The 25857-nt window shown below is 37.3% G+C and overlaps 1 protein-coding gene across 3 annotated transcripts in view; it reads right to left on the reverse strand.

Annotated features, from left to right (window-relative positions):
• The window catches only part of LOC127987724 (gastrula zinc finger protein XlCGF49.1-like), a 198857-nt gene that overhangs the window by 167535 nt on the left and 5465 nt on the right, over positions 1-25857 (reverse strand). The window contains exons 1-3 of one of the 3 annotated variants that reach the window (XM_052590113.1): positions 14447-14587; positions 9414-10547; positions 8880-9200 (exon numbers count right to left, since the gene is read on the reverse strand). The exons of 1 other annotated variant lie outside the window; for it this stretch is intronic. In XM_052590113.1, coding sequence (XP_052446073.1) covers positions 9169-9200; positions 9414-10547; positions 14447-14495 — 1215 coding nt within the window. In that variant the 5' untranslated portion in view covers positions 14496-14587 and the 3' untranslated portion in view covers positions 8880-9168. Of the gene's footprint in view, positions 1-8879; positions 9201-9413; positions 10548-14446; positions 14588-25857 lie in introns of those variants that run through there. One more of the 3 variants, XM_052590114.1, reaches the window with a different exon arrangement.

The raw sequence follows: 25857 nt of genomic DNA on the forward strand, positions 1-25857 counted from the left end.
TGCTACTAATTCTGGTCTCAACCTCATTGCCCTAACTGAGACTTGGAACAAACCTGCCACTCCCGCAGCCCGTACAGGTCTCCTTATCTCAAATTAATGGAAATTTGATCTTTCATCACATGCAATTACTATTAGCCACCCTGTTAAAATCTACTTTGTGGTCGTTAACCATCCCCCAGGTTAACTGGGAAACTTCCTGGAGGAGTTGGATGTGTTATTATCAAACTTTCCTGAGGATGGTTCTCTTCTAGTATTGCTCAGTGACTTCAACATCTACCTAGAAAAACCCCAGGCTGCTTATGTCAATACTCTGCTCGCCTCATTTGATCTCAAGCGAGCATCTACAGTGACTCATAAATCGGGCAACCAACTGGACCTCATCTACACATGCTGTATCTCCATGGACAACACTTTAGTTGCTCCACTGTAGACCTCAGACCATTTCCTCATAACTTCTAACCTCATACTTACTCCTGACACAGCACACACTCCTCCACAGGTCACCTTTCAATGCAACCTATGCTCACTCACTCCCTCCCTCTCGCCTATCCTCTATGGTTTCATCCTCAATTTCTTCACTCTCTCAGTTTTCAGCACTGGACACGAACAGTGTTACTGACACTCTTTGCTCCACTTTAACATCTTGCTTGATTTGCTCCTTTTGCCCATTGTCGTCTAGACCAGCACACACCACCCCATCTGCCCCCTGGATGTCCGATGTTCTCAGTGAACATCGCTCTAAACTCAGGGCTGCAGAGAGGAAATTACATATATCTAGAAACTCTTACCAACCTCAGTGTGTATCAGTCAGTCCTCTTTTTCTGAATGTCTTCACTGTTAAAACATCATACTACCACAACAAAATTAACCTTTCTGACTCTTGCACACTTTTCAAAACTTTCTCTTCTCTTCTTTGTCCTCCTCCATCAACTCTTACAGCAGATGACTTTGCAGTTTTCTACACAAATAAGACAAGAACCATCAGTGACCAATTCTTCACACTGAAGACTGATGATAACTTCATAACGACTAATCGCACTCCCTCTCCTCCTCCACTATCAGAGATGGTCGTTTCCAAACTTATCTTTCCAATCATCTTACTACTTGTCCACTTGATATGATCACCTCTTTCAGGCCATTTCTTTTTCAGTCATACCTTCACTTACTCACATTATCAACACGTTTAAACAGGCCCTGGGTAAGCCCACTGCTTAAGAAACCATCTCTAAATCCAGCACTTTTAGAAAACTACAGACTGGTATCCTTCTTCCATTCATTGCAAAGACACTTGAGTGAGTTGTGTTCAACCAATTCTCTATGTTCCATGCCCAGAAGAACCTCCTGGACATCAACCAATCTGGCTTCAAAAGTGGCCAATCAACTGAGACTGCACTGCTATTGGTTACTGAAGCCCTACGACTAACAAGAACTGCTTCCAAATCCTCAGTACTCATCTTGCTGGATCTGTCTGCTGCTTTTGACACAGTTAACCACCAGATTATCCTGTCCACCCTCAGAAAGATGGGCATCTCTGGAACTGGATTGCTGTGGTTTAAGTCCTACCTCTCAGGTAGATCCTTCAGGGTGTCTTGGAGGTGTAAGGTTTCTAAGTCCAAACTTCTTGCTACTGGGGTTCCTCAAGGCTCAGTGCTTGGACCAATTCTCTTCTCTATCTACATGACGTCATTAGGATCTGTCATTCAGAAGCATGGCTTTTCTTATCACTGCTACGCTGATGACACCCAACTACTTCTCATTCCAACCAGATGACCCGACGGTAGCTACTCACATTTCAGCTTGTTTGAATGACATTTCACGCTGGATGAATGACCATCACCTTCAACTCAACCTTACTAAGACAGAACTCCTGTTGGTTCCAGCTAACCCATCGTTTCATCACAACTACTTTATACAGCTGGGTTTGTAAACTATAACAAGGATGGCCAGAAACCTAGGAGATGGATTGATCATCAGTTAAGCTTCACAGACCTTATTTCTACAATGACCCGGTCCTGCAGATTTCCTCATACAACATTAGGATCCTTCCTGTCAGAGCAAGTCACACAACTTCTTGCCCAAGCTCTTGTTCTCTCCAGACTGGACTATTGTAATGCTCTCCTGGCGGGCCTTCCTGCATGTACTATCAAGCCTCTGCAACTGATCCAGAATGCAGCAGAGACAGTTGTCTTCAATGAGGCAAAAAAAGGTCACATTACTCCTCTCCTCATCAGGTTACACTGGCTACCAGTAGAGGCTTGCATCAAATACAAGGTACTGAGGCTTGTTTACAAGATGACCACTGGCGCAGTACCAATATACCTAAACTCACTAGTTCAAACTTATGCACCGTCCAGAAGCTTGCGTTCTGCAAGTGAATGGTGCCTTGTGGTGCCATCCCAAAGAGGTTCAAAATCACTCTCACTGACCTTTTCCTTGACTGTGCCCAGCTGGTGGAATGACCTCCCAATCTCAATTTGAACAGCTGAGTATTTACTCATTTTCAAGAAACATCTAAAGACATATTTTTCACCAGCACTTGACCAACTTATACTAGCACTTACATTTTCCATTCTATTCTATTATTGGAAAAAAATCATAGCTACGTGTTCAGTGCTAGACTAACTGAAACTTGTCATGGCACTTGTATACTGTTGTTGTTCTCTCCTTGGTCTGATTGCTTCTGTTGTTCACATTTGTAAGTCGCTATGGATAAAAGCGTCTGCTAAATGACTAAATGTAAGATATGACAAAGAAAACATTTTATTAATAATATTCTTAAAGGGTTAGTTCGCCCAAAAATGAAAATTATGTCATTAATAACTCACCCTTATGCTGTTCCAAACATGTAAGGCCTCCTTTTATCTTCAGAACACAGTTTAAGATATTTTAGATTTAGTCCGAGAGCTCTCAGTCCCTCCATTGAAGCTGTGTGTACGGTATACTGTCCATGTCCAGAAAGGTAAGAAAAACATCATCAAAGTAGTCCATGTGACATCAGAGGGTTCGTTGGAATTTTGTGAAGCATCGAAAATACATTTTGGTCCAAAAATAGCAAAAACGACGACTTTATTCAGCATTGTCTTCTCTTCCGTGTCTGTGTGAGAGAGAGTTCAAATCAAAGCAGTCTGGATATCCGGTTCGCGAACGAATCATTCATTTCACCAAATCAAACTAAATCATTTTAAACGGTTAGCATCTCTAATACGCATTAATCCACAAATGACTTAAGATGTTAACTTATTTTAATGTGGCTGACACTCCCTCTGAGTTAAAACAAACCAATATCCCGGAGTAATTCATTTACTCAAAACAGTACACTGACTGAACTGCTGTGAAGAGAGAACTGAAGATGAACACCGAGCCGAGCCAGATAACGAACAATAGACTGACTCGTTCACGAGTGAAGAACCGTTTGCATCGGTGTTCGGATCACCAGTAGTTCTTTCGGACAGTTCGATTCAATAAACCGGTTGAAGAAAACGGTTCACCGGTTCTTTTGCGCTCGACGTAATGGCGTCATTGGCGATGATTGCCCTAGATTCAAGCCTTCGGTTTACCCACACCCATAACACTAGCACAGAATAAGTTCAGAATCAATCACCAAAAGAATCAGTTCAGTTCAAACGCTCTGTGTGTCGGTCTGCTTCACGCTGAATCACACATGCGCAGTATCATCAGCTCCTCGGTTCACGAATCGGACGCGTCTGACAGAAACGGTTCTTGACTCGTGAACGAGTCAATGTTTTGTTCGTTATCTGGCTCGGCTCGGTGTTCATCTTCACAGCAGTTCAGTCAGTGTACTGTTTGAGTACATGAATTACTCCGGGATATTGGTTTGTTTGAACTCAGAGGGAGTGTCAGCCACATTAAAAAAGTTAACAGCTTAAGTCATTTGTGAATTAATGCGTATTAGAGATGTGAACCGTTTTAAACGATTCAGTTCGATTTGGTGAACTGAATGATTCGTTCGCGAACCGGATATCATCCAGACTGCTTTGATTTGAACTATCTCTCACACAGACACGGAAGAGAAGACAATGCTGAATAAAGTCATAGTTTTTGCTATTTTTGGACCAAAATGTATTTTTAATCCTTCAAAAAATTCTAACTGACCCTCTGATATCACATGGACTAGTTTGATGATGTTTTTCTTACCTTTCTGGACATGGACAGTATACCATACAAACAGCTTCAATGGAGGGACTGAGAGCTCTCGGACTAAATATAAAATAATTTAAACTGTGTTCCGAAGATAAAAGGAGGTCTTACATGTTTGGGACAACATAAGGGTGAGTTATTAATGACATAATTTTCATTTTTCGGCGAACTAACCCTTTAAAAAGAGCAAGGTAAATTAAGAAATGGGTACTTGTTAGGATATGAGTTTAATAAAGATGGTATTTTCTGGTATGATATATGTACTTTTGCTTGAGAACGGCTTTCAGGTGCTTTATACACCACTGGAGCCAGGTCAGAGAAACAAAATGTGCAGAGGGTTGAATCATAGGGACTATGATTGAAAATCAGAGCATTTAAACCTATACAATTATTTTGCAGCAGTATTGGTAGTTTTACCTTATGGAATTGCACAAGTCTGTCAACAGCCTCCGTTGGACTGATCTTAGTCTTCTTCCTCCCTGGAGCAGTAGCCATTGATCAAGAAAGAAATAATGTGTAAGGACCAGAAATTGTCAAATCAACACTAGAATCAACTTTTTAACTTTGATAAATGAACACCATAAAAACATCATTGGATATTTTGTTGTGTAGAATGCACGTAAAGCTGCTTATGAGACATTCATCAGATTACCAAGCAGATGTTTCCCAAATCTTTAGCAGAGGTCTTACATATCTACTGCAGTCTTTTTTGTTTTTTTTTGTTTTTTTGAGCATAACCATCTAAATGTATGGCACCACCTACAATACCTTGCTGTTGTGCAGTCATGTTAGCTATTATCCTTAAATAAATATGAACATGTAAAAAGGGTTATGATAATAATAAAGGGTTATAAAAAAATAATAAATCTTTACAAATTTGAGACTCTTCCCTATACCAGATTGGGTTCCAGGCTCCCATCTTGTGCTGAATCTCCAGTTCCTCCAGAACACTTCCATGGTATCCTGAAATCCTTATCAGGCTACATCATTCCGGTTTAATTTGAAATCCTCTCGCTTTACCCTGTACTATAATTTATTAATCAGCAGCCTATATCCCACCCTATCTTTATTAAACTCATATCCTAACAAGTATCCAATTCTTATTTACCTTGCCCTTTTTAAGAATGTTAATTATTTTTGTATGCTGTACTGTTTCTTTCTCCCCACAAAACACACAGAAACCATTCTCACGTGCTCCGGTAATAGTGATGCATTCAGTCCATCAGCAATGCATTGAGGGCTCAGTAATGGCGATGGGCATTCTGTTATTGAACTGCACTGCACGCAGTAGAGCAATCACAACAGACTGCGCTGTCAGACCAATCACCGCAGTTTAGTAGCACGCAAAGGAGGAGTTTGGAAAAAAGAATCATTAAACAAGTCATTTTGGAGTTATTGAGCAAAACAGGAAAAATAAATGCATATTTTCAGACAATGAAAGTGTTTTTGACCTTGAATGCATGTCAACTTGTTGTTGGGGACTCCCAAAACCAAAATATGAACCTTTCATTACCCATAATAGGGGCACTTTAATTAGTTTCTAATGTAGTACTAATCATTAGGTGCTGGTCATATAATTAGAATATCATCAAAAAGAGTTATTCCACTAATTCCATTCAAAAAGTGAAACTTCTATATTATATTCATTCATTACACACAGACTGATATTTATTATGTTTATTTCTTTTAATTTTGATGATTTTAACTGACAACTATGGGAAATCCCAAATTCATTATCTTAGAAAATTAGAATATTACTTAAGATTAATACAAAGAAAGGATTTTTAGAAATCTTGGCCAACTAAAAAGTATGAAAATGAAAAGTATGAGCACGTACAGCACTCAATACTTAGTTGGGGCTCCTTTTGCCTGAATTACTGCAGCAATGCTGCGTGGCATGGAGTGGATCAGTCTGTGGCACTGCTCAGGTGTTATGAGAGCCCAGGTTGCTCTGATAGTGGCCTTCAGCTCTTCTGCGTTCTTGGGTCTGGGATATCGCATCTTCCTCTTCACAATACCCCATAGATTTTCTATGGGGTTAAGGTCAGGCGAGTGCTGGCCAGTTTAGAACAAGGATACCATGGTCCTTAAACCAAGTACTGGTAGCTTTGGCACTGTGTGCAGGGGCCAAGTCCTGTTGGAAAATGAAATCTGCATCTTCATAAAGTTGGTCAGCAGCAAGAAGCATGAAGTGCCCTAAAACTTCCTGGTATACGGCTGCGTTGAACTCAGTGGACCAACACCAGCAGATAACATGGCACCCCAAACCATCACTGACTTTGGAAACTTTACTCTGGACCTCAAGCAACGTGGATTGTGTGCCTCTCCTCTCTTCCTACAGACTCTGGGACCCTGATTTCCAAAGGAAATGCAAAATTTACTTTCATCAGAGAACATAAGTTTGGACCACTCAGCAGCAGTCCAGTTCTTTTTGAAGCGAGACACTTCTGAAGCTGTCTGTTGTTCAAGAGTGGCTTGACACAAGGAATGCGAAAGCTGAAACCCATGTCTTGCATACGTCTGTGTGTAGTTGTTCTTGAAGCACTGACTCCAGCTGCAGTCCACTCTTTGTGAATCTCCCCCACATTTTTGAATGGGTTTTATATTATATAAAGGAATATAATATACAAGTTTCGTTTTTTTGAATGGAATTAGTGAAATAAATCAACTTTTTGATTATATTCTAATTATATGACCAGCACCTGTAAATGGTTTAGTTCTTTATGAGTTATAACATTAACTTGTGATTATCTGTTAAGCATGATTCATGCATATTTGTGCACCTGTATTGTAAAGTGTTACCCATAAGAACATTAAACTGTTGTGAAGTTTAGGCATAAACCTGTGGAACTCTGAAAATAGTAGTTTTTTTAAGAAGTCGTGGCCTAATGGTTAGAGGGTTGGACTCCCAATCGAAGGGTTGTGGGTTCTAGTCTCGGGCCGGACGGAATTGTGGGTGGGGGGAGTGCATGTACAGTTCTCTCTCCACCTTCAATACCACGACTTAGGTGCCCTTGGGCAAGGCATCGAACCCCCAACTGCTCCCCGGGCGCCGCAGCATAAATGGCTGCCCACTGCTCCGGGTGTGTGCTCACAGTGTGTGTGTTTGTGTTCACTGCTCTGTGTGTGTGCATTTCGGATGGGTTAAATGCAGAGCACAAATTCTGAGTATGGGTCACCATACTTGGCTGAATGTCACTTCACTTCACTTATGTTCTGTAAACCTGCTGAAACTAACTTACGTGAAATAAAATGCTCAGTTCCACATGCATGTCCGGGAAACCATGAATATTAATGTACTGTAAGCTGTTCCCACTGAAACCAAAAATCTCAAATCTAAAACCTTATAACTCTGGAAATAAGTTTTTCCCACTGCACTGCCATTGGCCAATCTCAGGATAAAAACTGAATATCATTGGCCATGTTAATGATCAATAATGAACACTACTTTTATAAACAATTTATTTAAAATTTTCAGTCATCTCTATAATATTAATGCATCATAATATTTTCCCGTTGACTCTCTGCTAACTTGGCTACATACTTCATTAATCATTTTAATTATTGGCTTGCTTAGTTGGGGTCACTTCATCTACAGTGATATCGTTGACTTGATTGCAAATAAATGCACAGACACTATTTAACTGAACAGAGATGACATCACTGAATTCAATGATGAACTGTCTTTAACTATCATTTTGCATTATTGACAGACTCAGATGAATGTTGTCCAGTTGCTTTGACGCAATGTATTTAGTTTTAAGCGCTATATAAATAAAGGTGACTTTGATTAATCTGCTAGCTGGTTATTAATGGTGGCACCATGCTAGTCAGTCAGTAAATCTGTTTGAAAGTATTAGAGGCTCTTCTTCAGCTTCCTGAACAAGAACGGTTAAAAAACTAAAAAAAACTAAAATGATAGTCACATAGCATGGAGTAAAATTACATTTAAAAAAAATAAGGATGCAACGATACCATTTTTTGAGAAACGATCCGATACCGAAAATTCAGACTATCTGCCAACACCGATCCAATCCCAACACTTATTTTTTAATTGATGTATAGAAATTGCACATCTCTGTGTTGACCTGATCATCATTCTTTTGTGTTAATCACAATCTTTTGTGTTTATACATAATTTTAATAAGATATATAATCATAATCTATGAAAAAATACTATTATAAATTAGGTTATTGGAAAATTCAGCAGCAAAAGGTCTAAATTCTAGAAAAGTCATGGATGGTAAAATGTTAAACATTATACACACTTTGTTTTGTTGTAAAATACATTCATGAAAAAACAAGTATATACATTTATATAGAAGTCTCAAAGACGTTTCTTTTAACTACTCCGAGATATTTGTTCATTTAGACTCAGAGGGAGTATCAGCCACGTTAAAAAGAAAAAAAAATACTTAGTGGATTAATGCTTACTGGAGACAAAACTGGTTCAAACCACAGATTTGATGAACTGGTACAACCGGTTCAATAAGAAAAAACGGTTAAATCGAACGATTCGTGCGCAAACCGGACATGACTAGTACAAAGGGAAGAGATATTGATACATAGTGTATTAAATCTGTGCGTTAGTTTATTGAGCCTCTTCTTTGAACGGTTTTACACCTCATTAACTCTGCACTCTTGAAGAGAGTTTCATCGTTTTGACTGTAACAGAACGATTGCTGAATGGACGATGACACACAGCCACACAGGAGAGAAAAGTTTGTGAACTTGTATTTAATGATTTCAATATCAATCTGTACTTCACATTGTACTACGGGATCAGCTTCAGAACACTTGAAATGTGTACACGAAAACGTTTTGGTGTTTTATAATGTTTTTGTGCCTTTCGTGGAGCTCAACAATAACGCAGAATAGTGTACACACTCAATATCGGATTTGGATCAGTCTCATCTGACCGATACCCGATCCACAGAAAATGCCATTATCAGAGCCGAAACAATCCTGTTCTTTGGATATGAAACTTAATCTTTTAAGTTGATCAGAACCTCACAGATGAAACCGATGGTCTTGAAGATCAACTGTGAAAAAAACAGATGATGTTTATTTTCCCCGTCAATTGTAATACGGATTAGGACTGATTTGTAAAGAAGAAAATGTATAGATCAACACATTATTGTATATAATTTAATGTGGTGTCAAACCCGAAAATGGTAGATCTGAAGATAATTATTTACTGTGAATTTTTTTCGTATGCTTGTGTAAAGAAATTAATCAAGCGAAACTCTTCTCACATGCAGTGCAATGGTATGGTTTCTCTCCCGTATGAACTCTTATGTGCACCTTAAGATGATATTTATGTCTAAAACTCTTTCCACACTGATCACATGTGTAAGGTTTCTCTCCAGTGTGGATCTTCTCATGTCTTTTCAGTGTTTCTGAGAGACTGAATCTCTTGTCACATTGTGAACACTTGTAAGGTTTCTCTCCAGTGTGGATCCTCTCGTGCTGTTTCAGTTCTGTAGATGTAACAAAAGTCTTTTCACACTCAAAGCACATATATTCTCTCACGTCCTTGTGTAACTTCTCATGGTGTTTTAAATTCTGCAGATGTGAAAATCTCTTTCCACACAAAGAACATGAATGTGGTTTCTCCTTTAAATGGGCATTCAGGTGACTCCTCAGTCCTGAATCCCACAAAAATGTTTTTCCGCATTGATTACATTCATGCAGTTTTTCTCCAGTGTGGACATTCATGTGTCTCTTCAGCTTTGCTGATTGTGCAAAACTCTTCCCGCATTGATCACATGTGAACGGTTTCTCTCCAGTGTGAACTCCCATGTGCACCTTAAGTTGAGCTTTTAGTTTGAAACTCGTACCACACTGATTACACATGTAGGGTCTCTCTCCAGTGTGAATCCTCTCATGTCCTTTTCGGGATTCTGAATGAATGAATCTCTTGTCACAGTGTGAACACTTGTAAGGTTTCTCTCCAGTGTGGATCCTCTGGTGTCGTTTCAAATGTGAAGCTGTAATAAAAGTCTTCTCACACTCAAAGCACATATGATCTCTCACACCAGTGTGTATCTTCTGATGAGCTTTTAAATTATTCAGTAGTGAAAAACTATTTCCACATATAGGACAGGAATATGGTTTCTCCTTTGAATGAACTCTCAGGTGACTCTTCAGGGCTGAAGCCCACAAAAATGGTTTTCCACATTGATTACATGTGAACAATTTCTCTCCTGCATGAACTCTCATGTGAATCTGGAGACTCTGTTTGTTTGTCAAACTCTCTCCACACTGAGGGCAGGTGAATGATTTCTTGTCTCTTATTTTCTTTAAAGCTTTCTGTTCTGTTTTGACATGATGTTTTTCCTCCTCTTCACGCAGTTCTTCATCCTCCTCCTTTTTTTCTTCAGTCAACTCTGAAATTAAAGTAACATGTTTAATGTTCAGTCAATCACAGAGACTTTCCATGAATGAGGTACATTGATCTTCCTCTTATTACAGATGCCTCTCAAATTTTAATGTTGTGAAAAAGTTAATTTCAGTAATTCAACTCAAATTGTGAAATGTGTATTAAAATAAAAAGTTTAAGTCTTTGGTTCTTTTAATTGTGAAGATTTTGGCTTGCATTTAACAAAAATCCACCAATTCACAATTTCAACAAATTTGATGAATTATGGTGACATGCCAATCAGCTAATCAACTCAAAACACCTGCAAAGGTTTCTCGAGCCTTCAAAATGGTCTTTCAGTTTGGTTTACTAGAGCCCATTTCACACCACATGTCTGACTCGGAAAATTGGCGGAACATTGGTGGGTCGCCTTCTGTGTGAAAGCAAACGCATCCCGGGATTGATCCCAGGTTGGGGACCTAGTAACATTGCCAGGTTCAGTCCGGGAATGAGTGCTGTCTGAACAGAAGCCAAAACCAATGCAGTTAAGGATGTGTCGTAGTGATGATGCACATTATCGCACAACTATTTTACCAGGTGTTTTTGAATGTTGTCAGATCAACGTTTGTGATAAAAAAAGTGGGCAAACAGATCAGTTAGTTCCTCACTTTTCACGCTGAAGCTGAGATCATTCAGCTTGAGGATAAGTTAACGAGCCTAGCATTTTCGACTTGTACATTATATGTCACATCCCAATGTCACGTGTCTTTCCGGGACCTTTATGGGTTGTGTGTGAATGCACACACATATTCCAGGTAATCACTGGCAGTGTGAAAGTGCAAAATCTAGCCACCCGGGAACAATAGCCGGGACACATTACCCAGGTATTTTCCAAAATCCCAGTATGTAAGGGGCTTAGGCTGCACAATCATGGGGAATACTGCTGATCTGACAGTTGTCCAGAAGACAATCATTGACACCCTTCACAAGGAAGGTACATTCATTCAGTGCCAAAGAAGCTGGCTGTTCACAGAGTGCTGTATCCAAGCATGTTAACAGAAAGTTGAGTGGAAGGAAAAAGTGTGGAAGATGCACAGCTGAGAGAACCGCAGCCTTATGAGGATTATCAAGCAAAATTGATTCAAGAATTTGAGTGGACTCCACAAACAATGGACTAAGGCTGGGGTCAAGGCATCAAGAGACACCACTGTCAAGGAATTTGCTGAACAGGAGTGGCTTAACAAGAGGAATATGACAGCTGTAGCCAAATTCCTTGACACGTTTGTGTGTGGTGGTTTTTTGATGCCACAGCCTCAGTCAATTCCTTGTGAAGTTCTCTAAAATTATTCAATCCAGTTAACTTGACAATCCTCATAAGGCTGCGGTTCTCTCGGTTGGTTTTACATCTTTTTCTTCATTCCACTCAACTTTCTGTTAACATGCTTGGATACAGCACTCTGTGAACAGCCAGCTTCTTTGACCACACAACGTTTGTGATTACACTCCTTGTAAAGGGTGTCAATGATTGCCTTCTGGACAACTGTCAGATCAGCAGTCTTCCCCATGATTGTGTAGAATAGTGAACCAAACTGAGAGACCATTTGAAGGCTTGGGAAACCTTTGCAGGTGTTGAGTTGATTAGCATGTCATCGTTTTCTAAATTTGTTGAGATCATAAACTGGTGGGTTTTTTGTAAAATGTGAGCCAAAATCATCACAATGAAAGGAACCAAAGACTTAAACTACTTTTGTCTCTGTGCAGTGCACAGATCTACATTTTTCTCTATTACAACTTGTGGTCGACCGATATGTGTTTTTTTTTGACAGACGATACAAAGCCAATATGATTTTTTTTTTAAGGTATTATTAATATTAATATTTAAGAAATTTTATGATATTTGACAATGGATTAAAAATGTGTAAAAGAAACATGCTTATAGTTGAGATGACCATTTTTCACAAATAAATATTTAATACAAATATAATTAAAAAAAAAAAGAAAAAGAAAAAAAAAAAAAAAGAAAAAGAGTAAACACTGTAACCTAGAGAGCACTGCGATACCTATGTCCAATTCCTATCCAACACCAACCATTGGAAAATCTAGCTTAAACCATCACCTAAATGCTTAAATATTAGTGGTGGTTTGAGCGCCTGCCCCTTTGAGGTCCGACGCTAAAGTGCCCCTTGCGGTCCGGTCTGCCCTCAGTCCATGATTTCTTCCGAGGGAAGGGGTGTGCGATAAGAATACTCTTGATCGTGGATGATAAAAATGTCTCCACTATCTGCTTTTGAAGAAATAGTTGTATTATGTTGCAGCGCACATTCTACCAGCTGCATTTCTGGCACCAACGAATGAATATACTGCGACAACAGACATATCCAGTACCACAGATTTAGGTATTTATGTCCAGTACCGCCCATGGGGGCAACATCCCAGTAGCTCAAAAAAAAAAAAAAAAAAACCTATACGTAAATAAACATGTAAACAGAATTATTAAAAATGCATTTCACGTTGAAGACAGTAGATGGGCGAAACATAAGTGATGCATCTGCCTTAATATGCTCTTAGTTTCAATGTTCCTTTTAATTAATTAAATTCAAAATATCCACTTAATCTTTCATTTTTGGCCACCTTTTTGTGATAGAAATGCTAGCCTCTACAATTTCTTCAACAAAATCATGTAGACATCACAACCCTTACAAAAACTAATCCTTGTTTTTATTGAAGTAACATTTTCTTGTGTCATTTCTGAATGCTTGAGACTATAAAATAAATTTGAAAACTGTATTAGTAAAGTCATAGCCATAGGCAACTAGTACAATTGTAATTTGTAAATAATTATTATTTTTACTTGTTTATTCAATTTTTTGAATGCTCCTGCTAAATACTATTGTACCTGCAAAACGCTTTATTTTTATTTGTGCATTTGTAATGTATTTGTAATTTGCAAGGTGTTTCCATTTATTTTTTTATTTTTAGTATTAGTTCAAGAATAACAAAAATACCGGATTAATATCGGAATCGGCAAATTGCCAAATCTGCAGCATCGGAAGTGAAAAATTGGTATCAGGACTTCCCTAGTGGTTACGATATGATATGTTGCGATACAATGCGATACTGTCAGCAAAATATATTGGGATATTACTAATTTTAGGAATAGGATATCTTTTCAGGAAAGCTGTAATTAAAAATAATTCAATTGAAGTTTATTTGTATAGCGCTTTTTACAATACAAATCGTTGCAAAGCAACTTTACAGAAAATATATTTTCTACAATATTTAGTAATCGCTTATCAGTGGTGACAGTCAGTTTATGTACATATGGCAGAAAGAGAAAAATTTATTAAAAGACGTAATCAAACAGATGACTAACACTATTAACAGCAATTATATTATATGATGCAATTATGGGTGCACGATATATATCGGCCGATGATTAATGCATATCTCGTCAGTAAAGCCATGGTGATTTGACAGAGCAACTGTTACTACACGGAGACGTTGTTAACTGACAAGCTGTGCAAATCCACGTTCATTATCAGCTTAGAATCTCTATTATAGATCAGTAGTTCTAGAGTATTTTGTTGCGTCGTCCGCACACTGCTCGCACACTGCTCGCACACTGTGTAGATGCCGTGTTAGGAATCGTTAGTTGTTTTCACTTAAGGATTCACGCTTCAAGCACACCCCCTAACGCCACCCAACAAAACATGTATTGCTTAAGCTAATTTTTGTCATATCTCTTTGATGGTTTACAAAACAATTTCTTTATCTTTTGGAGTAATTAGGACAACTTTCATAAAAAGGTTTTGATCCACTTCAAATGTTGACTACTGTTTTTTTTCTTTGTATTATTACAACTAAAAAAATCTGTCAAACTACTTGAAGTGTTAGAACATGATGAAGGATGAAAAAATAAACACCAACCTGTTTTTTCTTCGGTGTGTTTGATTCTGCAGGATTCTGAATCTCTCATGTTCTTTCTATCCTTCGATAAACTGTCTCTGCAGATTTCACTTCTTCCTGATGATTTGATGCTGGTCTTCACTTGTAGACTGATGGGAATATTCCAGCATTTATTGATGAACTGCAGTGGGAGGAGCTTCACTGCTGGTGTGATTGTTTTGGGAGGAGCTTCACTGAAGGTGTGATTGTTTTGGGAGGAGCTTCACTGAAGGTGTGATTGTTGTGGGAGGAGCTTCACTGAAGGTGTGATTGTGATCGCTGTACAGTAAGAGAACCAGATGTCAATTAAATAATAACTTTGTACACCTTTACACTAATTCACAAAGTACTGTATGTGTGTATTGTCGCAATAGCGGTACATTCGCATGTCAGTTGCTGAAGAGATACTCAGATACTCATCCGCTGTAATATGTGCTGCATTAGTATGGTCATATCTGACTATAACATACACCGTATTCTCATGTTTTTTTTTTTTAATTTCGGGAGGAGTAAAATTTGCATATGTGGTTTCAACAACCAGATGAATTAACATTATTTTTAGTATCCGTATATTGTATCCATTAGGATTCCTATTATTATTGTTCTTCTTCTGCGGCAAGTCTAAGTCAGCCCATAGAACCACTTGCGGGAAAGTTGTGAGATTTGGCTCTTTGATAGATGACATTGAGAAAAGTGGTCATAGCAAATTTGGAGTCTCTAACTCAAACTCTCTAGCACCACCACTTGTCTAAAATTTCAATTTATTTATGCTAATAACCTATGAACAATAAGCCTGAAAATGAAAATATTTTTTCCTCTGAATCCTTGGCTCATTCCAAGTCAAATGAACCCCAAAATTCGCAAGGTTTATGTTTTTTTGCTATTTTCAATTGTTTGAAAAACCTACTTTTTTGAACTCATCCTAGACGGTTTGTCTGATTCTCAGCAAAATTGGTTCAGATCATCTTCAGGCCATGCTGGCAAAAAGTTACGGAATTCAAGTTTATTCGTCTAACCGTTCTCGAATGCCACATGAACAAATTTGACAAAAAGCAAACTTCCTGTCCGCCATTTTGATTAATGTTGAAAACCTACTTTTTTAAAACTCTTCCTAGAACGTTGATTTTTACCAAATTTGACTAGGACCATCTTCAGACCAAGCTGGCAAAAATTATGGATTTCTTGTCAATATACAAAACTGTTCTCATTTAGCGCATTAATAAATTTTTTGCATAAGGCTATTGTAATGAAACTGGTCTAAAAATATTCCTTGGGTCATGCCGACAACAGACAGATTTTTTAGTAGGAAATCTAAACTCATATCTGCCATTTTGATTTATGTAAAAATCCTACTTTTTCTAAGTTTTCCTCAACTGTTAGTCTGATTTTCACCAAACTAGAGTCAGATCATCTTCAAAAAGACAAAAAGTCATGCATTTCGTGTCAATTGACAAAACCGTTTTCATACAGCACCATTACAAATGTTTAGGCACATTGCCAAAATGCATGACACTTTATCTCTTCAAAGCTTTGATGTATTTGCACCAAACTTTGTATGTGCCATTGTCACCTCACAGTGACCATGTCACATCAATTTGGTAACAGCACCATCTATTGGTCAAGAGTAATAAAACAATTAACTATTAATAATTACATTTCCAAAAATTATAATACCTTATGATTGCATTGACCTATTTTAATGGAACTGGTATCAAAATATTCACTGGCTTATGCTGACAACATAGATACCAAATATAGCAGAGCAAGCCGAACTTCCTGTTGGCCATTATGATTTATGTTAGGGCTGTCACTTTTGTGAAAAAAATCATTTTCGATTTTTAAGACAAGTGTTCATTGAATCGATTTTCCTTTTTCAACGTCAAATAACGGATGAACGTAAAGAGAGCGCTGGAAACGCACAAGTCAGCAATATTTCTTATTTATTGGCATGAAGTTTTGTGCAGGATAACAGACAGCAACAGGAGTGCAACATTCTCGAAAAAATATATATGCAGAGGGGACGGCTGCCATAACAAAATATCACCGCGGGCTTCAACCCGGCTGCATTTATGATTTAGGCAACTCAAATCTCCAAGATTATTTTAAATAATGATTCAATCCATTTCAAACAACTGTTCAAAAAAATGAAACTTTAAATGGACTTGTGAATAAGCAATGTGTGTTTTTTTATTGAACGTAACCGACACTTAGGCTAGGCAGCACTAGGCAGGCATAATGAAATGGGCAAAAAGGGGTCCAGAGCAGAGCGGTTTTTTATTCACTATATGTCCAGCTGTTGAGAAGACGCGCTCCGACCGCACTGATGTCCCAGTTACACCTTGGTACAGCTGCGCAAGGTGGGGGTATTACTGCCAATTTTCCACCACAAAAGCCGCTCGTTGTCAGCTTGCAATTTCATAACACAGAATCTCCTGTACCTAGATGCGCGAATGAGGCGAATTCGCGTCTACCGCGGGCCGAGACCTTAAGTCTTTACATTGACTTAACATTGAAATAATTTGCCAGACGCTCTATTCGCTTTTGGTGTGAACGCATCAGCGTCACTGGGCGCATAAAATTGCTGGTATTTTGTGTCTAGCTTTCGCAACGCATACTGCACTTTCCGAATTCTTTATTTTTTTTTCTTGTGAGTTTTGTTACATCTATATTTTTTAATTGTTTAATTCTTTTAAAATTAATAGTGTACATATTTGGTTAAAATCGATTTCCCATTTTCATTTTCGCAACTTTTTTGGGTTGGTCCGATCGATTGTGCAATCGATTTTCGAACTAAAAGTGACAGCCCTAATCTATGTTGAAAACCTACTTTTTTCAACTCATCGTCAACCGGTCCGTTTTTCTCCAAAATCAAATCAGATCATCTTCAGACTATGCTGACAAAATTAATAGATTTCTTGTCGATATACAAAACTGTTTTTGTACAGCACCGATACCAATTTTAGGCATAGTGCCAAACTGCATCTCAGTCTGTATCTATGCAAATATTTTACATATTGACACCAAACTTTGTATGTCCCATTATTGCCTCAAAGTGACCACACCACATTAAATTGTTAACAGTGCCACCTATTGGTCAACAGTGATAAGCCAATTAATCATATTAGTAGTTGATTTATGGTTTTTCAGCCATATTCCCAAAAATAATCTTCAAATGGTAGGGCTGGGCGATATATATCTAACGATATGATCATGCACATCTAGTCAGTAAATCTGGTTCCATGATTACCGCTAAATCGCCATCACCTGCTTTTAAATGGAGCAGCATTTAATAGACAGAGCTGTAGATCGCCGACAAGCTACGCAATATCGCGTTCGAAGGCAATTCATCTGGGATAATGAACACGATATTGCGTAGCTTGTCAGCGATCTACGGCTCGGTCTATTAAATGCCACTCCAATTATAAGCAGGTAATGGCAGTAATCACAGAACCAGCTTTACTGATGTGCATGATCATATCGTTAGATATATCGCCCAGTCCTATAAAATGGTTTCATTTACTCATTCCTGCCATTGGTCTGAAGCTTGCTTCTGTCGTGCTTGGCCCCGTAATTGCTGCTTGCAGCTATATTTTTTTCTATACAGTGGTTTAAGCAATCAGATTTAAATCAGTCTCAAAAGCATCTCGGAGAGCACTTACACCTGGTATTTTTATGATCAGATACCTATCCCATCTGAGAAAATGTTCAAAGGTGTCAAACGACCCTGAGTGTTTACTAGTGCTGTGTTTGATACATCGATACAACAATGTATCATCACAGGGATTTCACGATACAAATATCAATACAGCTGTACCAATATTGTGGCACGTGCACACATACAACAGTGGACCACGTTTAATTTGAATACAAGAACAGAGTTTAAAATTTAGAAGAAAAGTTTTCTAAAAAATAATGAATAGAGTAAAATGTATAGGCTACAACAAGGTTTAATCTGGCAGCAGAGGAACACAACTGGGGTTGCCTGATATAAAGAGACCTTATCATTGAAACAAAGCTTCCCATATCTGCAATACATTAATATGTGTTTTTGTGCGCGCTAATTTTGTACTTAATATACTAAAAATGATTATATAGTACTTCTTAAATTCAAGATCAAAGTTAAAACTTAATCCCCCGTCTAAAACTAGTCCCAGACTAAAATACATGTTTGAGTTGTCTCAACTGAAAATATCTTACTCTAATGTCATAGTTCTGTGTCAAGATGCACACGTGTAATGTTTTAATCTAAGGCAGTTTTGAAAAAGTTGCTTAAATATCTTAATATAACTGAGGATGTGTCTTGATTTAAACTAAGTCCCATTTGTGAATCCGGGCCAAAGATACTTTCCTCAAATACTTAGATACTTAACTTAAGATCAACAACCTGTACTCAACTGTGCAATTTTGGGACACTGTGAATATGAACTAAAATGTGATTTTAGCATACGGTCTGTGTGTGTGTGTGTGTGTGTGTGTGTGTGTGTGTGTGTAATGTATGAAAGACAGGTTCAAGTGTACTAAAATTGGTAACTAAATACAGTTAGAAAGGAATAAAGAATATAGATGTAAAAACAATGGCTTTGATTTTTGTTTAACTATTAATAAAAACAATCTTTTTTTTAATTAACACGTTTTTGTTTCATGCTTATGCTTGTAGAGGTGCGAAAGATTCAATTTTCTTTTTTTAATAATAGAAATAAACTTCTAGTGACGACACTTGTGGAAGCACAGGTGCAAGATAAATACGCTACTATTATTTCTCTACTTCAATACAGTAAAACATCGTTATAATAAAGACAGACACTAATGATGCCCATCTTTATCAACCACTTCAATGTGTCCATATTATAATCTAATTATAGTTTGATTTAATAGATTTACATACTACATTCACAACAAGTATTACACATGCACATATTTCATTAGCTAACATCTTACTGTTTTACATGTACAGAGAAGCAAACGATCATAAAACCTTCCACATGAAGGTTTTACTCGGCAAACGCTCAAACAACACTTAACCCAATAAAAACCATTCAGAAATTACACCGTAAAAATGTTGCACAAACCGTGTACAGGGTATTTACACGAAAGTGTAAATTGCCCACCTCAAAAATAAATAAATGAATGAATGTCTACTGATCCTGAAGACACGGATAGTTTGCTCAGGTGTGTTTGATCAGGAGCTAAACTCTGCAGGAAAGTGGACCTCGTGGACGAGATTTGAGGATCCCTGATTTACATGTTCCAAGCACGATAATATGATAAATAATCATATTAAGCACGCGATCACAGATCGATCATCCACGTTCAATAACGCTAACATTATAACTATTCAAATGTAACGCACCAGCTAACGCTCCTTTCAACTGAATCAGATTGAAAATCAAGACTGGCGCATTGTTTCATCCGAGGAAAACGACCTCGTATGATTATATCTGAGTGTTTCATATCTGTATAAATAAGCGCTTTATCTGACTTGATCAACTTACCTCAGAAGTGACAAACGCGCTTCTCTCTCTCTCTCACTCTCTCTCTCTCTCTCTCTCTATCTGACTCTCTCTTTCTCTTTCTGGATTTATTGGCGGGTCGCAACCAACTTGTTCAGGTGCATACCACCCCCTACTGTACCGGGGTTTCCAACTTCAGGGCTTCATGTACTGTAGCATACTTAAGTGTTAACAATAATAATAATTCCCTATATACTGTTCTCTATCCCTGTATCCTTATGAAACTAAAGAGAGGTTTACTACATTCACACATTTTTTTAATCTGCCCTCCAAACTCCGTTCTTGTTCCAACTTGCATATCTTATCTTGCGAGATCCTCCTTTCTGCATTATATTTTTTGCACCACATAATGATGCCTTCCATATTTTCTGGAACATTGCAGTCATCACAATGATCTGATATGCGTCTTCCCATTAAAAACAGAGTTGATTTTAAACCAGTCTGTCCAAGTCTTAATCCTGATAAAATCACTTCTCTTCTGCATTCTCCTTTAAAAACATTGACATTGATTGATTTCTGATTTCTTTGTTATTTAATGTCCCACTTTTTTCTGCCATGATTCTTTAACTTTTTTTTTATTAATGATTATATCACTTCAGCTGTAAATACAGATAAATTGTCATTAAATGTTTTGCATAATTGGCTACATCAAACTCAAGCGGATCTACCAGGGTCGCATATGTGGCATATGCCACCCTAAAAGAAAGCCTTATTGCCACCCTTGCTGCCAAGGAATTAAAGCTTATGGCCAATTTGAACATTTACGAGCGCGAATCTTTCGTGATTCAAATGATTTGCGATCCCCAAACTGACTCAAATGATTCACGATCCGCATAACTGACTCAAATGATTCGCGATCCCGCTACGAACTCCCGAACTGATTCGATTCGCGATCCCCATAACTGACTCAAATGATTCGCGATCCCACTCCGAACTCCCGAACTGACTCAAATGATTCGTGATCCCGCTACGAACTCCCGAACTGATTCAAATAATTCGCAATCCCGCTACGAACTCCCGAACATATTCAAATTATTCGCGAACCCGCTCCGAACTCTCGAATTGGTTCAAATGATTTGCGATCCCCAAACTGACTCAAATGATTCGCGATCCTGCTCCGAACTCCCAAACTGACTCAAATGATTCGCGATCCCGCTACGAAATCCCAAACTGACTCAAATGATTCGCGATCCTGCTCCGAACTCCCAAACTGACTCAAATGATTCGCGATCCCGCTACGAAATCCCAAACTGACTCAAATGATTCGCAAACCCGCTTTGAACTCCCGAACTGACTCAAATGATTCGCGAACCCGCTACGAACTCTGACATATATTCAGATATAAATCTAATTAAAAAAATTAATTAATAATTTTACAGACACAGAAAACGCGAGGCAGCCGCCACGCAGCAGAACCGCCACGCTCACGACACGCAGCCAGTGTGTCACCGGCCTGAAACTCAGGAGGAAAAGTTAGGTAAAAATTGATTATCTATATATCAATAATATTGGCTTGATAATAATAATAAAGTTGGCTTGACGTTGAACGAGTCTCAAATAAGGACTGTCTCTATAGTTACATGCGATATTGGTATACACTTTTCGTCAGTAGCATTTAAGAAGAATGACTTACAGTCATAAAAACAACTGTAATTGTTCATGTAGGTGTCAGCTATAATGCACAATTGAATTGAATGTTTGATATTTATTAAAATAACCTGTAAATCATATGTAAATTATGCTACTCTTTTACATGGGCTCAAAGGCAAATCTGAAGCTCAACAGCATTTGAGGAGAAAGACTTGCAGTCATAAACAATTGTAATGTGTTCATTCAGGTGTCAGCTACGATGCACACCTTCAGGGCCGCGGGAAGTAATTTTGAACAGGGGGTGCTGTGAATTTTTTTTTTTTTTTTTTTTTGACAAAAAACCTATGAGCCTATAGGCCTATTTAAAATACATTTTGAAAATAAATACATTGAGATTTACTACTTTATTGTCATATACACTTCAGTGCACAGCCAGCCAGGGTCTGAAACACACAGACATCAGTTCTCAGATATGCGCAATGCGCTATTAATCTGAAGCAGAAGCAGAATCAGAAATAATAGTTTAATAATCGAAAGAAAACGAAATAATAACTTTCATTACAATTTCAGATAGCCTATACATACATGCAACATATTTAGATACAACAAATAATATTACAACAAAATATAATATTAATCAAACTTCACAATAACGCTAAAACAATGCAATCGATTTGGTCAGCTGGCTTGAGTCACTGCACGTTTATGTCACGTTTGTCACACGCGACTCTATTAACTCCAAAATCTTTTTTACGCACACCACAAGGAAATAATCACTGACTATTTAAGCAATTTGTTTATTGAACAGTTCTCCACATCCATTACGCAAAAAACACACGCAAAGTATAAAGCTTTCTGTCTCCATCTCCAACCTTTTTACACAAACCACAAGGAAATAATCTCTGAATATTTAAACGTTATTTAATAGTTCTCCACAACCATTACGCAAATAACACACGAACGAAATAATACTCTCCATCTCCATCCCCACCACCTTACAAAAATACTATAGTGTACTACTTACAATTGCTTGGCTAGTCAAAGCTGATCCCATTTGTTGCCAAAAAAATAAATGTTACAAGCGCGGCAGCACCATACTCTTACCTGAGCTACATGCAGGCGGGGTGCCCTGGTTACAGGTGTCCAAATGTCGAGGTGCGCTGTATTATATAAAGATGAATGTATTCTGCATGGAACGAGCGGGAAACCTCGTTACTCGGCGACCAAACCTGCCTGCCTGACGTTGACAACGTAACTTCCGAACCTGTGTTGATTAGGCCTCAAAATATTAAATTAAAATCCAAAATATACGTAATAGCCTACGTGTTTCAAAATCATTTTCTAAAATATTCATAAGGAATTTATAAATTGTGCAAAATATTTTAATAGGCCTACATTTTTTTTATCTCCCTCTCGTCACTAGCACCCCCACTTCCCGCGGCCATGCACACCTTACACATTTTTAATATATATTAAAATAAAGTATTAATCATTTAGGTAAAAATGAGGCCCGTTTATCACTTTCAGGCACATTCCTGTGAAAGTTTTGTTTTTCAGGTTCCCTTACGAAAATGACCCATGGTTTTAACAATAACACCACAAATCATTGTTCTTGTAGCCATGGTAACTGCAAATTAACCATGGTTTTTTGCTTCAAATAATAATTTACAAAGAAGTATTAATATACTATAATATTTTGTTGTTGTTGTTGTTCCTATAAAAACAGACCTAAGCCATCAATAGCCTTTAAAATGAATTAAAATGCATTGTATAAAAAAATAATGAGGCAATAATGATTGGTTAATAATAACACTGTTAAAATACATAATGTATAAACAATTGATGTACATATTATTACAAATGCCATGTGATTGCTGCTGTTACACTTACAGGACGATCAAATCCTGGTTTAGGCTACTGACCAAACATTTCATTCAAATATTCACTTAATCTTTCATTTTTGGACACCTTTTTGCTATAGATGACACAGGCTTTATAATTTCTTCAACAAAAAATTGTGCATATCACAACCCTTACAAAAAATAAACCATGGTTTTATCACAGTAAAACTGCTTAGTTTCCTTTTGCATGATTTCTGAATGCTTGAGACTATAAAATAAATTAGAGTCATAATAAAGTTATAGCCACAGGTTAATGTCGAGAGCTACAATTGTGATTTGTAAATAATACAATTTATTCATTTAGTTTTTATTTGATTAAAGTTATTTTTTCACCCCTATAGTAGGTTTTTTTTCATCATCATATTTGAGGAAGGGGAGCACAACAATACAATCCTGCTTATGGAAACCCTTAAGGTGTTGTTATACATGTCTCTGGGAATGTGTGCTCTAATACACACACACACACACGCACACACACACACACACTGAAGCACGTGTGGTGTTTTCAACAACCTGTCAAAATAAAATTTCGGTATAACTTGAAGAAATTCAAAAAGAAATATTGCACAAGTCTATTGGGAACTGGAAATATCCATATTTGGGCCATACTCAAATCTCTTTAAACCATATTCTTTCACTACTGTATTAATATTATACCATACACACATAGGTTATACATGATCTTAATAATGCTCTGTATATATCAAGTAATAACTGTTTATCTGCGCCCCAATCATATCCTGAAACTGATCTCAGAAGATTAAGTATCTTTATACATTTAGGTTCAATCTGTCTAACATGATTACTCCATTGAGATTTCTTAATAAACCATAATCTCAATCTTTCCATTTTTATTATAGTATTCTGAATTTTATTAATCATGCCTGTAATATTTTATCCTTTTTTCCATATTGTCCCATCATCTGCATTTAATGAACACCCAATAGCTGTATTGATGTAAAGATGTTATTTACTGTATCATGATGTTAAACAGAATTGGGCTAATGGCACTACTTTGTGGAATACCATTTATTAGTTAAAATAATTTGACACATCATCTCCAACGTTAACACGAAATCTAAAAATCAGTCTAAAATCCAGTTATACATCCTTCCACCAATACCCATATTATGTTATTTGATCAGTTGTCCTTCTCTCCACATCGAGTCTTTTATGCTTTTTCTATATCAAAGTGTACTATAACTAATGACTTCTTTCATACTAATTGCTTTTTCAGCTTCATCAATAACTCTAGGACATCTATTGTAGATCTAACTTTATGAAAAACCTTTGTTGTGCACAGATCAATTCTGTTCTTAATAATATGACAGTCTATAAACTATTACCTTTTCCATCCATTTACGTACACAAGTAAGATGTTAACGCTATAAGGCTTTAATTCCCTGTGTTGTCTGGGGTTTTACTAAAGGGCAATATCAGAGCACTTTTCCAATTATGAGGCAATTTGCCTTCTCTCCATATCTTTGGATAATTTCCATATATGTGTGTGGTAATTGTCTAAAAGAACATGCAAAACATTACTTTAACAGTTATCCCTTGATCAGCCTCAAAATAATTGAGCTACTCTTTATTACATAACGCCATTTCCTTTGGGAAACTACATTCAATTTAACAGCAAAAAAGTATAATAGCTAAAGTAAAGTAAAATAACGAATTAACATGTAAACAAGGCATTGACCCTCTCTTAACACTTAAATGTAAATATTGTAAAATCTTACCGTTCAGTAAAAGAGGCTGTTAAGAGTATTTCTCAGGCAAAGTCCACTACTTTTCAATATAAGCTATTTTCAGAATATTTCTGCCTTCCATGAAATCCCAAAATACTACTGGACTCAAACAATGAATGATGACTCCATTGAAAAGTAGACTATTCCAAATATTTATCAAAAGATACAGTAAAAAAAATACACTAATACAAAGAAATTGACAACTATCTTTATCAGACATTGTGATTTGTCCATATTAATCTAAATATACTTTGTTTTTCTAATAACACTTACAACAAAATAGTTTTCTCGTTTTGTATGTGAAGAGAAACGAGACAAAACCTTCTTCAGATGTCAGCAGGCACACAAATAGCGATGAGACCAATACAGAAATAACCCCATAAAAATGTTAATTTAAAACAAAATAAGAAACGTATATTTCACAATTACGTGAAAAGGCGCGAACTCTTCACATCAGAAACTCCACACTATCCGTGCGCGACGGATGACGTCATCACCGCGAGGCGAAACCAACGTTAGATCATAGATCATAAACGCGCCAAAATCTGTTTAAAACTGCGAAACTCTGTAGCCTAACAAAAACATCTGTAACACAACGTATCAAACTAAAATAATGTTAAAACAGTTACTGATAGACAGATAGT

This window comes from Carassius gibelio, chromosome B22 (genome assembly GCF_023724105.1).
Source record: "Carassius gibelio isolate Cgi1373 ecotype wild population from Czech Republic chromosome B22, carGib1.2-hapl.c, whole genome shotgun sequence".
NCBI classification, from domain to species: Eukaryota; Metazoa; Chordata; class Actinopteri; order Cypriniformes; family Cyprinidae; genus Carassius; species Carassius gibelio.